This window comes from Protopterus annectens, chromosome 6.part0 (genome assembly GCF_019279795.1).
Source record: "Protopterus annectens isolate FY-2018-M chromosome 6.part0, PAN1.0, whole genome shotgun sequence".
Taxonomy (NCBI): Eukaryota; Metazoa; Chordata; order Ceratodontiformes; family Protopteridae; genus Protopterus; species Protopterus annectens.
In genome coordinates this window covers 266,918,903-266,934,934 of record NC_056737.1, presented here as the reverse complement: position 1 = coordinate 266,934,934, position 16,032 = coordinate 266,918,903, and the positions used below count along the sequence as shown (strand labels likewise).

At 39.9% G+C, this 16,032-nt stretch overlaps 1 protein-coding gene across 1 annotated transcript in view; it reads right to left on the bottom strand.

The window, feature by feature from the left end:
• Nucleotides 1-6,961: 6,961 nt before the first annotated feature.
• The window catches only part of LOC122804253 (acyl-coenzyme A thioesterase 1-like), an 83,173-nt gene continuing 74,102 nt past the window's right edge, over nt 6,962-16,032 (bottom strand). The window contains exon 3 of the mRNA XM_044074013.1: nt 6,962-8,236. Within this exon, the coding sequence (XP_043929948.1) occupies nt 7,637-8,236 (600 nt within the window). The 3' untranslated portion in view covers nt 6,962-7,636. The remainder of the gene's footprint in view (nt 8,237-16,032) is intronic.

Below are 16,032 nucleotides of genomic sequence, written 5' to 3'. Positions count from 1 at the left end.
GAACTGTGTGGGGTCCAGAGTTTGGAGATCTCCAATGTCTTTGTTTATGAGTTCCATGATGATACGTTCCATGGCCTTGCAGACCTGGCTCGTCAGGCTAATGGGGCAGTAGTTCCCGGGGTCTGTTGTGGCCCCCCCCCCTTTGTGGAGTGGGATAACCGGTGCAGTGTACCATTCAATGGGCACAAAGCCTGAGGTGAGGCTATGACTGAACATGGTACTTAGGTGGGGTGCCAGTTCATTCTGTAGTTCATGTTGAAGGCAGCCTGGGATGTTGTCAGGTCCCATGGATGCTGTGTTCTTGGCTTTGGAGAGTGAGGTTTTTACCTGTGCAGCCATGATTACAGGAACTTTGCATTCTTCTGATATAAAAATGGGCCCTTTAGGGGGTGAGAGGGGGGTAAAGTTAGCACTGAACCTATCTGCCAGGATGTTGTCAGTATCAGTTGGTTCTGTGTATTTAGTGTCATTGTGCTGTAACTCAGAGCAGATCTGAGTGTTGCCATTGAGATTCGTGACATAGCTATAGAATGCTTTGTGGTTGTCTTTAGAATCAGTGGCGATTTTGTTTTCATAACTAGCTTTGGAGAATTTTATGAGGGATCTCAGCTTCTTACTGAGGCTGACCAGGGAGTTCCTCCAATCGTGGGAATTTACTCTTTTTTGCAACAGTTTCTTTCTTCTGTTGTAGAGTATTTTTATGGCAGAAGACCACCAAATTGGCTTCTTTTTTTTTGGAGGATAGCATCTTGGTTCTGTTAAGGATAGCACGATCCATGCACTCATGTAAGTGCTTATAAAGTGCATTTGTGTAGGATTCAGCAGTCGTACCTCTATTGTCCATCTGTATGGGTGTCGTGAAGTTTGCCACTTCTGTCTTAAGAAGCGCGAAGTTGGCTTTGGAGAAATTTTTTATGGTTGCTTTCCTAATGGGAGGTGGGAGCGGGATGTGGATGTCTAGGGTGATTAGCTTGTGGTCGGATCTGACCAACGAGGAGCTCTGGTGTGGATGATGACCAGGTCTAGGATATTGCTGCCCCTGATGGGGATGTGGATAAGTTGATCCAAGGTGTTGGAATAGATGATTTCTAGAAATCGTTGAGCAAAAGAGTTGGTACATGAGTAGTTTTCCCAGTTAATGGTAGGGTAGTTGAAATTGCCTATTATCAGAGTATTAGGTTGTACCTTAATATTTTCCAGTGTATCAAGAAAAGAGGAGCGGGAATCCTGGGGCATGGTGGGGGGGTCTGTAGCAAACTACAATCTGGATTGCGGTTTTGCCCAGAGTTAGTTGAACTTGGATACTCTCAGTTGCATTATGCTGAGCAACGAGCTTGGAGGTGTGGATATCCTTAATGAATATGGACACACCTCCACCTTTAGTGTTTCATTCTGGGTTTGGTGGCCGAAAGGTGTGGTATGAATTATAGCCTGGTAATGCAGGGGTGCTCTCTGGAGCTTTGAACCAGGTCTCTGTCACTGCACAGATGTCAATGTTCTCTATTTTAAGGAGTACCTTGAGTGAGTGCATTTTGAGGTTTAGACTTCTAGCATTGAGTAGCATTGTCACCACTGTCATCCTCAGAGTCAATGGAATCAAAAAACTCCTGGGGGGAATGTCCCTTTTCCTTTTACCAAGAGAATATTCAAGGGCAGAACCTGGGACAGAAAGGCATCTGGATCAGAGTACAGTAATCAAATCTTCAGTCAACCTAACTAGGTCCAGTTGATAGGCTTGATTTTGGGAGTGGTAGCCAGGAGGCCTTAGCTGGAGCAGGCTGGATGCAGCCTTTTTATATTAGGCCTTAGACTTGGGCCTAAGGCAACGTCAGCGCTAGGGCTGGGGACAGAGATGGACAGTTGAATCCTGGGAACGGTGAACTGAGTCATCTCCTAATGACAGGAGACTCCAGTCACCTTTTGGCAGGTTGTGAATGGTCATCAGAAGCTAGAACCTGCAAAGCAGCTCTGGACCCAACCAACATGCTAAGTCCTTTAGCTTGGGCAGAAGTACAGGGATTCACTGGCATACTGGACTCCTAATGGGTCTTGATAGAGGTCTGTGCCACAACCTCTGTCATCAGAGGGGATTCAGAAAGCAGATCATCTTCTTAGATGATAAGCCTAGGTGGACTGGTGGACAGTGAACCAACTTCACCCAGTATTATACGCTTTGGATGTTTTTTTTTTCTTATGCCTAGGGAGATCAACCTTGGCCCATCCAGTAAACGACATTGTACAAGAAGGTTCTAACAACTCACTAAAGTGCCTAGCTAAAATCTCAACCCTATGCTTGATTGTCTTACTGTTAAAGTGAGCACAGAACTGACAGTTAGGTTCATCATGTTCTGGGCCTAAATAAGTTACACAAAAAGTGTGTAAGTTCCGGTATGATATCTGCTTGCCACAGCAGAGGCAGTTATTAACTTTCTCTGACATTAGTCAAGAAACATATGTACAGCTCCTCCCCAACGGGGTTTTTAGTTTTAAAACTCTTCTTTCTCTGGTGCGGACCAACTGATGCACTGACTAGCACTCTGTTTCGGGCACTGATGGCAAGAAATAACCGAGGTTATGGTGCCAGCTGACTCTCTTTATACCCAGATGTCTTGATGTTAGTCAGGACCTCTGCTGGTTTCAGGAGAGAAAGAAATTTTCTGGTAGTCAGGCCAACCAAGACTTCCAATGCAGGAAATCCCATCAGTTAGGACTGCAGCAGTGAAACGTGAAGATCATCATAAGATACACAGGGTTTAAAAACACAACAACAGAGTAGGTGGGAGGGAAAAACAGTTATACCATTATCTCTGAGCTGACTGGCCGGAAACTGCATTAATGAAAAGCCAAGTCCTTAACTAGCCTGATTTACACTTGGTACATAGCATAATTGTCCCTATATTTGTGGCTTTATCCTTATATTATGTTTGGCTATTGGCACATAGGTTCACAGGTGTTTACTAGGCTAATGACCACAAGGGCCTTTTTAAGCCTAGCCATGCATCCCAAATCTCTGACAAGTTTTGATACCCTTGATAAGTGTAAGCAGGGGCTTGGGAGATGAAACATCCACAAGCTAGGGCCTGGGAGATGCACCATTTACAGGTTGCCCATGTCCGTCAGAGACATATGTGCTAAACCAGGGATGAATTTCCTATTCCGTATCCAGTTGTCCAGGTTGCACTTGAACTGGGTTAGGGAGGAACTCTGCTTCACATGGATGGGAAACCAGTTCCAGACTTGAGGTAATCTCTGGGATACATAACCGTCTGTCCAGCAGGTCCTATTTACATCATAGGCAAGGTTTAAGTCTTTACAATGGGCAATTTTGGTGCTCTTTGTTTTGTAGATATGCATGAGGTCCATCAGAGTGGGGCCTGACAATGCTCTGTATGTCAGGCATACATCTCCTCTCAAATGCCTGTAGGAGACAGAATACAGGGATACAGCCTTGAGGTGGTTTGCACTGGGCTTTTTACTTAAGCCCTGTATTCTTTTAGTGAGGAACCTCTGTGGACATTCCAATTGTTGGACATGCCCGGTTAATTACATACCAAAGGGGGCATTGTACTCAATGATAAATCTGATGAATGCTGAATGCAATCGAACAGTGACATCCTTGGACTTAGATGCCATACCTTTGTTTATAAGTTGCACAACATAGAATGATTTCTTCACTGCTATGGACACATGATAGTCAAAGGCTAGATTATTGTCTATGTGTGTCCCTAAGTCGCTGACTACTGAATCAGTTCTAAGGTGTGTGTTGTCAATATGCTAGTTACCAAGGGTGGATAACTTCCCAAAGGATACTGTTATGCATTTCTTGACATTTAGTTTTAGTCCATGGCTCTGACACCAGTTGTTTGTCAGTATTAGCCACTCCTGGAGAACATTTGTGTCACTGCGGTATTCAATGACAGCTCCTAATTTGCAATCATCTGCAGATTTAGTCAGCCAGAGACCAATGACATTGGCCTTGATTTCAGATACGTAAATGCCAAAAAGGAGCGGTCCAATGACTGATCCCTGAGGGACTCCACTTGTGACTGGTCTCTTTGTACAAGTGGAGTCCCGGATTCTAACTTCTTGGGTCCTGTCTGTTAGCAAGTTAGCTGTCCACCGAGTGACATACGAGTTTGTACATAAACTCTTGAGTTTGTCAACAATGCCCAAGTGAGATATTGTGTCAAATACCTTGGCCACATCAAGGTAGGCAGTGTGAACCATTTTGCCCTCATCCATTGCTTTGGTGATCTTCTCAAAGAAGTCCACCAGGTTGCATAGGTATGATCTGTCCTTGACGAAACCAAACTTGTTTGGGTCCAGTGTCTGGAGGTTTACTATATCACTATTGATCATTTCCAGGATAATTCTTTCCATGGCTTTACATACTAGACTAGTGAGATTTATTGGTCTTGTAGTTTCCAGGGTCTATAGATGGCCCACTTTTGTGCAGAGGGATGACTGTTGCTTTTCTCCATTCATTAGGCAAGAAGCCTGTTTGGAGGCTATAATTACACAGCATTTCCACAGGCCCTGACAGGTCATGTTTCATGCTATTTAGAAGGCATCCTGGGATATTGTCTGGGCCCATTGATGCAGTGTCCTTGGCCTTAGAGAGAGCATTATGGACCTGTTCCCTAGTGATAGCAGGGGGAATTATATTTGATAGTATTTCCTGAAGGAAGGTTGAGAGGAAGAGAGGGGTAAAGTTGGAGAAGAATTTATCAGCCAATAGGTTTGCTACATCTTTTGGCTCAGTATATGTGGCTCCATTTACAATGAGCTCTGCACACAATTACGTATTGCCTTTGAGGTTGTCGACATAGCTAAAGAATGCCTTGTGGTTGTCCTTGGCATGGGAGGCCAAATTCACTTCACATTTGGCTTGATAGACTTTATTTGTCCTCTGAGATGTTTGCTAAGTTTGATGAGAGTGCTTTTATCCTGCTGGGTGCTACATCTCCTAATTTTTGCCATGATTTTCTTCCTTCTGTTATACAGCCTATTGATTTTGTGATTTCACCAGGGTAGCTTGTTTTTTGAGTTAGTTCTGTACTTCTTCCTGGTGGGTACAGCTGCCTCTATGCAACTATTAACATGCTTGTACCGGGTTTCTGTGAACAGCTCTGCATAGGCAGCAGTGTTGCCAGGGTTTATGGGGACTTGAAATTTTGCCAGGTTATCACTTACTAGCAGGAGGTTAGCCTTAGAGTAATTCCTGAATATTCCAGGTTTAGCTGGGGGTCCAGGTTTTATTTTTATTTCAAAGGAGATCATTTTGTGGTCTGACCTACCAGGGAAGACATTACAGTAGGAGATGTGCAGCACGCTCCCATATTAGTGAGGATAAAGATCCAGTATGGCTGCACCCCTGGTTGGTGTATTGGTTATCTGGTTCAGAAAGTTTGTGTTTACAAAATCCAGGAATCTCTGTGCCTGTACGTTTGGTGTCATTTAGGATTCCCAGTTAATAGTGGGTAATTAAAGTCACCCATTATTATGGTATTGGGTTCGATGGTTAGTGTTTCTAATAAGTTTAAATACATGGTATGAGTTTCCTGTGTCATTGAGGGGGACCTATAGCTGGCAAGGAGGTGATATTGGATTTTGCCTATGGTGATTTGAACAAGGAGCAGCTCAAGTGCATTGTCCTGTTTTACTAGCCTTGAGGTACATTTATATTTGATGTAAATAGATACATCTTAAACTTTAGTCCCTGTCTGTGTAGTAGCTGGTTTAACTGTGTGGATGGTGTTTTAACCTTGTACTGCTGGTGTGCTCTCTGCAGCTGTAAATCATGTCTCAGTGACTGCACAGACATCAGCATTCTCTAGATTGAAGAGAGCTTCTATGAAGTGGAGTTTTTTGTTTAGACTTCTAGTACTGAGCAGTAAAATCTATAAATTGTCTTGGTTTTGATTTGCTATGTTGGAAGTACTTTCAGTTTGGCATTGCCTAAAAAAGGCACTATGGGCGAAGACAATGTTTTGGCTAATATTTAAAAGCCTAGAGGGAAGAGGTGCAGACCATCCCTGGCAAAGCAGCATGATCTGTTGCCCATCTCCTTCCAACCTGACAAATATTGCACCCCCTTAGAATGACACCAGAAACCAAGCCAATTATTAAAGTCATCTTTTGTTCGTATTGTGTCCAGATTTCTTACTCTAGGAGGTTGGGAGGTATGCATTTAAAGAGAGGGACAAAAAATAAAATAGAAGCAAAACAGTGCCAAAGTAAATAACTGCAATACCAGTAGTTAAAAGGATTTCTATTAACTGCTGGTATTGCAGTTATTTACCTTGGGACTGTTTTGTTTCTATTTTATTTTTTTTCCTCTCTTTAAGCACAATTTGCTACAACTGTTTTTCTCATTGTTCATGCTTCGTGGGTATCGTTATAGGCATCCCTGTAGCCTTGGACTTTCACTCAGCATTCTGACTGGCTGCTTAAGGTCAACATCATTCCCTGACTGGCTCTCCTTCTCTCTCTGCTGAATGCCTATAATTATGACTTAGGAGCCAATCAGGGAATGAAAAGTGGAACCACCACTGTCAAAAGCGGAACACTGCTTCTGTAGACCAAAAAAAAAGCATATGTGTAGAAATAAATGGAATGACCAATCATGGAGAAACTGGGCCACTTCTCTTTAGCATATGTATGACTCATTGACATGATTACCTTAAAGAAAAGATGCTCATTAAAGGACGGCCAACTGCTATTGGAGCTTGCAAGTACCTCCCAAATGCAAAGGCAGCTGTTAGACCAATATTTAGAAAGATGGAACAGACTACCAAATGAGGTGAAAAAACACTGATTCTACTGACTTCTTTGAAAACAGACTAGTCACATTTATGAGAAAGGGTAAATGGAAATATCTGCCTGAAATACATAAGTTAGTCAATTTTCTTGCAGGTACACTGGTAACATTCCTTGAAAAAAAGGACTGAACTCTAACATCTCTATTTCATATCCTTTTTTGACTGTAAGTGAGGAAAACTTCAGCATCCAGTTATCTCAATACTCTTAAACTAAGACATCAGCTGGAAATACGCCAAATATTTTAACAACAGAATACATATATCACTGCTAGTTTTTTGTTTCTCATCTTGTGCCAGTTAATGCAATTAAAGTACAGTAAGGGACAACAAATATTAAACTGTCTCCAGGAAAAAACATAAAGTGTGTGTGTGTGTGTGTGTGTGTGTGTGTGTGTGTGTGTGTGTGTGTGTGTGTGTGTGTGTGTGTGTGTGTGTGTCTCCATATACCTCTATCTGTGACTGCATGTATCTGGTCTCCCAAAAATAGCAAAGCTTCCCTCTCATATGCAAAGCACACTTCATTTAGGAGACTGTAAATGAACAACTTTACAAAATGACTGTATTATGACGGGGAAGCCCCCTGTACCTTGCACACTATCTGTTTATTACAATTACATTAAAATTCACCAGTCATCAGAGAAGAAGTTGTTATATGTACTTTGCAGAAAAAAATCAAGTGCTTACTTTTCTACTGTCGTTGTAACATAGTGCTTTGGCTAATAAAAACACTTTTGTTTTAAAAGAAACAAGTGTGTTCATGAAAATGATGTGATGTAGAGAAAAGATATCAGTTTCACTCTCATGTTATATTACTCTTATATCCTGCTCCTATTCATTTCATAGCCTAGATGCTTGTGAAGGAAAGTCTGAATCTTTTGCCAGGCATCTTGTTGTGCCCATGAGTGTGCCTTCCCTTCTCCTCCCCATACCAAGGCTGCACCAACAATTTTATGCCAAGAAGTGTGGCACACTGGTGAATATGGAGGCTCCAGTAAGTGCCCTGCTCCAGGGTAACAGTAGCTTTCAAAGTTCTGTTTGCCATATTCTTGAAGGCGTTTGACTGCCTCATTAAGAAACATAGGGCTGGGTGCATTTTGGTCATCTTCTCCTGCGAGAAATAAGAAATTGCCTGATGCCCTCTCAATGGGAATGATGCTGTCCTTGTTCTCCATGTCACAGGGATTATGTATAGCATCCCTAAATATTATTGCACCCTTATCTGTGAATTTTATGTTCTGTACACTGAACAGAAGAGGAGGGATGGTCAGTCCTTTGTAGTGCAGGAAGGAACTCAGATTTGAACTGCAACCTGAGATGCTGACAGCAGCCTTCACTCCTGGCAAAAATGAAGCCATCGATAGAGCTAAATCAGCCCCTTTTGATATTCCAACAACTCCAATGCCATTCTTATTTACCTGAAAGATAAAATGGTTAGAAGAGATTAATCTAAAAGCTGCTCATAAAAGTCCTTCAGTAGACATAAGTTAAGCTTCATAGCCATTTAGCCATGGATATCCTACCTGTCTGTCTCCCCCCATCATCCATGAACAAATCTTGTTTAATATGTTTCCATGCACACTTTACTATTCCTAGCTTGGTCACTCTAGGATGATATAATTTGTTGACTAAACCACATACTTCTTTTTCTCATTGCATATTGTTCTCCATGAAGCCTTACACTATAAAATCCTGTGGTAATCAAAGGTGTCATGTGACTAAGAACAAGAACTTCATTAGGTATAGAAATAAACTTGCTAAATCATCATTTTAAATCTTCTCTCCAGCTTTTAATAATCAGAGAAATGTGTGATTTTTCTTAATCTTTGTAGGAAATTTAAACCTTCCATACTTTTTATTATTTTAGTAAATGTTCAGTGTATCCTATATTTCTGTGGGTTCCCTAGAAATGTTTACTGATCTTGCTTCAGTATTGTCTCTTGCATTAGAGCCACATTAAATAACTCTTAGTCACTAAAGCAGCAGATCTCCAGAATCATATTTCACAGCACTGAATTAGTGCAATTTACTGACATATTCTCTACAAATATAAGAGCACTGCCAACTAGGAATCTCTGGTTCTCTTCTGCTGTGAAACAGATATCAACATATAACAACAACAAAAACCTTCTTTGGTGAAAAAACACACCAAGGAAAATGAATTTGAGCTTTTGTTCCTTTTAATAACTAGAAATTCTTCAGAATAAATAAATAAAGCTTATATTATATGTTAAATACAAAAATGTATCATCACATGACAAGAAATAGCCATTCAAAACTCTAAATTTTAATAAATATTAATGAATCTAGAAACTTCTACAATTTCATACATCAGTATCTAACAACTAAACTTAAATTTCTAATCCAAATACAAATCAAAATTAAACGTGTATATATTTTTTCTTTTATACTAAAGGCTCTGTGCCATTAAAAATTGCTGTTTATGCATTCATTAAGTTCAGGTTCTTTATCTGCTGACAGTCTAGTCTACCATTCAGCTTCCTTGCAATCCAAACATATACTATAATCACCTTCAAATTCAGTCAAATTATCAAAGCCCATAAAAAAAACTGAAATTTCCTAAAATCTTTAAAAACTGCTGTATGTTTAGCCAACAAAATGCTAAAATCTTTATTTTTAATTGCTGTGAAATATTCATAAATTCTTGTTGATAATGTTCTTATAGTCTTTCCTACATAAACACTGCAGCATGTTTCACATGCTGCTAAATACACAATCCCCTTATAATTATAATCAAACCTACCATTCGCCCAAAAGTGTTAATTGATCCCTTTTATGAACACATTGGACAAATTGCTAATGCACCTACAATATTTAGAACTATTACACTTGTAGGTTTCAAAAACAGATATATTTTCTTTTTTTATTATTCCTTTCATACTCTTCTAAAATTGCTTTGATGTTATTACTCTTTTTATATATAAATTAAGGTCTGTCCCCTATTACCTTTGTTAATAAGGTCTGTCCCCTATTACCTTTGTTAAATCAGTGTTGTCAAGAATAATCTTCCAGTTATTTAAAATTACTTTTTTATAACATGCACGTCTAAAGAAATTGGTAAAGAAAAAGCTTTACTATAAAAAATATTATGGCTTCATAATTTTGTCTTAGTTCTCAGTCTAGTTATCATTACATTCCTTTCTAAGCCAATTCTCAAAATTGGATTAAATTTATCTTGTCTCTTGATTACACCTTCTTTTATAATTCTGTCTAGAAATTTGTTATTATAACCCCTCTCAAGAAACAGACTCTTCAGATTTTCAGCATTCAACAAAAATGTCTTATAACTGGTGAGACTACTTAACCTAATAAATTGCCTTTTAACCACATTTGTTTTCATGTGAACATGATGTTGGCTTCTCCATTGTAAATATTTAACAAAAGTCTCTTTTAAATATTTTACTTTGAAAATTTTTACTGGTTCTAGCTAATGAAACAGATCTGAAAAATGATAGTATCACCAATATTTCCAAATTTAAATGATAAAAAATTGGTATTAAGTGTTCAAGTCTCTAAAAATGGTTGAATTCATCTAAAGTACCATTCCAGAGAATAATGAAGTAATTTATAAAAATGCACTTTACTGAAAAAAAAAACTGTGGGCCTTAAAATGTTCTTGTTCCTACCAACAAATTACTGTTTGCAAAAATCAGTGCTAGCACCCATTGTAACTCCTTTCTTTTGTTTGAAAATTCTGTTGTAAAACATGAAAAAAAATATTTTCTAAATCTCTAAAAAGAAACAGGTTGTACTGATAAACACGTTATCTAATGCTGTAAATTTAGTCAAATAATTTCTAACAAGTTTGATGCCTTGATCCTGATGAATACTTGCATATAATGAAACAGCATCAATGTTGGTAAAAAACATTCCCCTTCATGAAAATCAGCCTTATGTAATTACTCTAATAAATGCCAAAAAGCTCTCAAATAAAATTCTGATTCCTGGACAATTGGATTTAAAATATGGTCCAAATAAATTGAAATTGATTTTGTCTTATAAAAGTCAGCTGCTACTACCAGTCTAAAGGCAGCTTCAGTTTATTTTTTTGGATTTTATGAATTCCAAACAGCCTGGCCATCTTAGGACGATCAACCTGCAAAAATTCATAAAGTCCTAGATCAATGTAGCCCTGACTAAACAAATCATTTATCAATTTGTCAATATCAGAAAACTTTTTTCAGTCATATTAGTTGTGACTTCTTCATAACAATCATCATCACCAACTAATTCTAGCACTGCTGTAATATAATCAGTTGTACTCATAATAGCCACTCCATTGCCTTTATCAGCTTTCACTACTCAGATGTTATTGTTTCCAGATAAATATTTCTTTTTTGATAGGTTATAAAAAGAAAAAATCATGTTTGCATTTAATTTTTGATGAAACTCTCTTTCAAAAAACATCATTAAAAGCCTGTAAGGTGTTGTACAACACTGGACTACAAATACTATGTTTTCTTAACATTGTATTATGTGTCTTGAAATGTGGGATATCATTTAAGATATATTGTAAATTTAACTTGAACATATACAATTTCAAATCAACTATTATTTTGGTAACATTTGCTTTGCGTGCAGGAATAAATGAAAACCTTTTTTTTAAGAAATGAGATGTGATCCTCATTCAAGACAAAAATCAATCAAATTATAGATATTCTGCATATTTGGAATGTTTAATGTCTCTTATTTCCTTTTCCTCTTCCCCGGTGTCTTACTTTGAAATTCTGATGTTGAGTCTGTTCTCTTGGTCTATTCAAATGGAAAGGGGCTGGTGATAGAAGAGGTGGCTTCTCCTTATCTCTATCAACCACCTTTGCATTAGCTGTCTTAAAATCTTTGTGTAAATCTTTCTTATTGTTTTCAGGTAATACTATATTGTTATCACATTCTTTATTTAAACGTACTTTTGTTGCTTCCTTTACTCCAGGACCTTGTTGGAATTTAAATGATAAGTTGTACCAAGCCTGTACACTTTAGAGTCTCTTTAAAGCTTTTTCTCTTTTCTATTGATGATTGTAGAAACATGTCTACCCAGTTTGGCAGTAATACCTTTGTAAATTGTGTCATGATCATTAAAAAACACATTCATTCTGATCTTTCCATCCAAAACTCTAATCTGAGACTCTAAATTCTGGATTTTTAAATTATGAACATCTATTAATAACTTCATAACAGCCACACCAGTGTCACTGAAAAGTTTCACTAAATCAGCATAAAGCTTCTTGTCTTTTTGAACTGCATTTGGAAACTTGTTCCATCTTAATAATTAAATAAAAAACTTTACACTGTAGTGTTTTCAATTTTAACATCTTCCTTTCCAAGTCATAAAAGTACAGTTTTGTACCTACCATAAATGTAGATGTTCGAGTGCTAATACAGCTGCAGTCATAACAGATGGGTCATCCAGCCGTCAGGCGGGTCCTCAGTCGGCCGAATTCCAAAGTCTAGGTCTGGCGTCGGTTGTCGTTGCCTCCTCCCTGACATCAGTGCAGCAGGGGTATAAAAGAACCAGCCAACGCCATTTTCTTCAGTTTTTCTTGCCCCAGATGTCAGGTGCCCCCAGAAGGAAGGCAAAACATAAATTTATGTAATAATGCAATCTAACATAATCAAAAAACAGTAGTTGCAAGCAAATACACCATAAAAGAATACCCCAATCAGGTTGTATGAGGAGGTGTTTGTCATTAGACCTGTCCCAAGAGGGGAAGGAGGGAGGGAAACCTGGACTGCAGCTGTATTAGCACTCGAACATCTACATTTATGGTAGGTACAAAACTGTACGATGTTCATCGTGCATACAGCTGCAGTCATAACAGATGGGTAGAATCCCAAAGCTAAAAAGAGGTGGCAGGCACTAAGTGGAACTAGGAGGAGCAAGGATGCCCTGCAAGACTGCTGTGGCAAAGCCCGCTCTAGATTTAGAGTAAAGTGGTAGGTGATAGTGTTTGGAGAAAGTATGCACAGAACTCAAAGTGGCTGCTTCCAAAATATCCTTGGTAGGAACCCCCCTGAGGAAAGCTGCAGAGGTAGCTGTGGCCCTTGTGGAGTGAGATCTGATGCTTGTAGGTACAGTCTTACCATGAAATGAATAACAAAAGCGTATACAGTGTGCTATCCATTTTGAGATTGTCTGTTTGGAAATAGCCTTTCCTTGAGCACCTGTAGCATAGGACACAAAGAGTTGCTCTGATTTTCTGAATGGCTTTGTCCTGTCCAAATAATAACAAAGCTGTCTGTGAATGTCCAAGGAATGTAATAGTCTCTCCCCTTTGTTTTGTGGATTAGGATAAAAAGTATGTAAGTGGATAGACTGATTCAAGGCTACACTGGATACCACCTTTGGCATAAAGGAAGGGTTGGTTCGTAAGGAAACTATGTCCTGATGGAAAATGATGAAAGGTTGCACAGCCATGAGGGCTTGTAGTTCCAAAACCCTGCGTGCTGAGGTGATAGCCAGAAGGAAGGCTGTTTTCCATGACAAATATTGCAGTTCTGTTGAAGCAGCTGGCTCAAATGGAGGCAGGGTCAGTTTTTCTAAAATGAAGTTGAGGTCCCAAGCAGGTACTGGTTGCTTCCTTGGGGGTTTTATATTCTTAGTCCCTCTGAGGAACTGTCTTAAGAGTGGATGAGAGAATAAAGGAGGATCAGTGTTGTATTGTGCAGAAATGGCTGAAGCATGGATTTTGATGGAGAAGAATGAAAGCCCACTGTTTAGCATCTCAGCTAGGTACTGTAATATTTGAGGTAAATTCAGTATTCCAGGATTCTGTCCCTTTTTCTGATTCCAGGCACAAAATCGTTTCCATTTGGCGGAGTAGGCTTTTCTAGTAGAAGGCCTTCTGTCCTCCAAAATGACATCCTGCACCTCCTTGGAGAGGAGGGTCTGTTGGGAAATCAAGGAATCTTCCATGCGGCTAGATTGAGTGTTTTCAGCTGACTGGGAAGAATTGTGAAGTTGTGCTGGGTCAACAGAAGAGGCATTAGAGGCAGGATCCATGGTGGGGAATGCGTCAGACTCCTCAGGAGTGGGTACCAGTGTTGTCTTGGCCAGTCTGGAGCAATGAGAATCATCTTTGGTCTGTCCACTCTGGCTTTTAATAGAACTTTGGGCAGCAGAGGAAGAGGTGGAAAGGCATAAACTGTCAATGTTGTCCAACTGAAAGACAGTGCGTCCACTTCCCAGGCCTGTGGATGATAGGTCCTTGAGCAGAATCTTTTCAATTGGTAATTTCTGTGGGTAGCAAAGAGATCTATGTCTGGCCTTCCCCATGCTTGAATTATCTTTGCAAAAACCTGAGGATGCAACTTCCATTCATGTGGATCTGTCATATTTCTGCTTAGGTTGTCTGCCAGCATGTTTTCCTTGCCTGGCAGGAATTGTGCTTGAAGATGGATTCGCAATTCCAGGGCCGTGTTCCAAAGAGACATGGCTAGCCTGCACAGGGGATATGAATGGGTTCCTCCCTGTTTGTTTATGTACCACATCACTGTGGTGTTGTCTGTTCTTATCAATAGCTGTCCTGGATTCAGTAGGTCTTTGAAGGCCATAATAGCATTTTTTACTGCTAGCATTTCCTTTTGATTGATGTGAAGGTGTTTTTCTTTTTGGGACCATTTGCCCTGAATGCACTGATCTGTCATGTGCGCCCCCCAGGTGTAGTCCGAGGCATCTGTTGTGATGATTTGATCTGCTTGAGGCATGCAGAATGGGAGACCTATGTTTCTTTGGCATGCTTGAGCCCACCACAGAAATTCCTTTTGGAGATATGGAATGAGTGGTATAATTGTTTCCAAACTGTGGCCGTGTTGAGACTATAAGTTTTTTAGGTACCATTGAAGTTTCCTCATATGCAGCTTTGCACATGGGATTAGCAGGATGCAAGATGCCATGAATCCCAGAGCCTGCAGGATTTTCCTTGCAGTCAGCCTGGTGAAGGTTGCCATTTTTCTGAAGTATTGAGATAGTTGCCCTTGTTTCTCTGGCGTGAGGTAGGCCATCTGGGTGTTTGTATTCAAACTGGCACCCAGGAAAATTATTGCTTGCGAGGGTATTAGTTTTGATTTCGTTTTGTTGCTGTGTATCCCAGAAAGTTCAACAACTTTATTACAAATGCCAGGTGTTTCAGTAGTATGTGCTTGCTGTCCACTTGGATCAGGCAGTCATCCAAATATGGGTATATTTGTATCCCTTGAAGTCTGCAGAAGGCAATTACTGATGCCAGGCATTTCGTGAACACTCTGGGTGCAGTAGATAAGCCAAAGGGCAATGCAGAGAATTGATAATGGGTTGAACCTGCAAGAAATCTGAGGTATCTTCTGCAATCTTGTCTGATAGGGACATGCAGGTATGCCTCCTTGAGGTCCAATGTTACCAGCCAAGACTCCTTGCCCAGCATGGGAAGAAGCTGCTGTAATGTGAGCATCTTGAATTTTGGTACGAGTAAATATGTGTTTAGGATGGATAGGTCCAAAATAGGTTTCCAATCTTTGTCCTTCCTTGGTACCAGGAATAGTCTGGAATAAAAACCTTGACCCTGTTCTTGTGCAGGTACCTCTTGAATAGCTTTCATGTCCATGAGAGCTGAAATTTGTTTTTGTGCCTCTGCCCTTTGATTTTGTGGCAGGTTTGGCATGCCTCGCATTTTTGGAAGGGTGTGAAAGTGAAATCTGTAGCCTCTGTCTATAATGTCCAGGATCCATTTGTCTTTTGTGACAATATGCCAATTTTTCAAAAATAATGCCAGTTTTCCGCCTAAAGGTGCTGCCATTAGAGCTTCGCTTGGCATGCAAAGGGGAAAGTCATTGTGTCTGCTTTCTGAATGTCTGTGATCTATCCTCTCCACCTCTTGGTGTAGGTGCTTGCCATTGTCTGGCTCTAAATGATCCTTGAGATTGCCCTCTACCCCTCGGGTGCCTGTATCTACCTCTTTGAGGTCTGTCCGAGGCTGGAAAGGACCAATTTTTTGAAGGCCAGTTTCTACTGAAACGTGGAGGTTGTACCTGTAGGAAATCTTTCACTGTTTGCATTGATCTTGCCTTTTCCTCCATTTTCTTTAATACCTCCTCAGCTTTAACACCAAACAATACATCTTTTTGAAGAGGCGCATCTAGTAATTTAGCTTTGACATGATCTGGTAAGGTTTGCTCTTTGAGCCAAGCATGTCTACTTATGACAGACCCTGTAACAGCA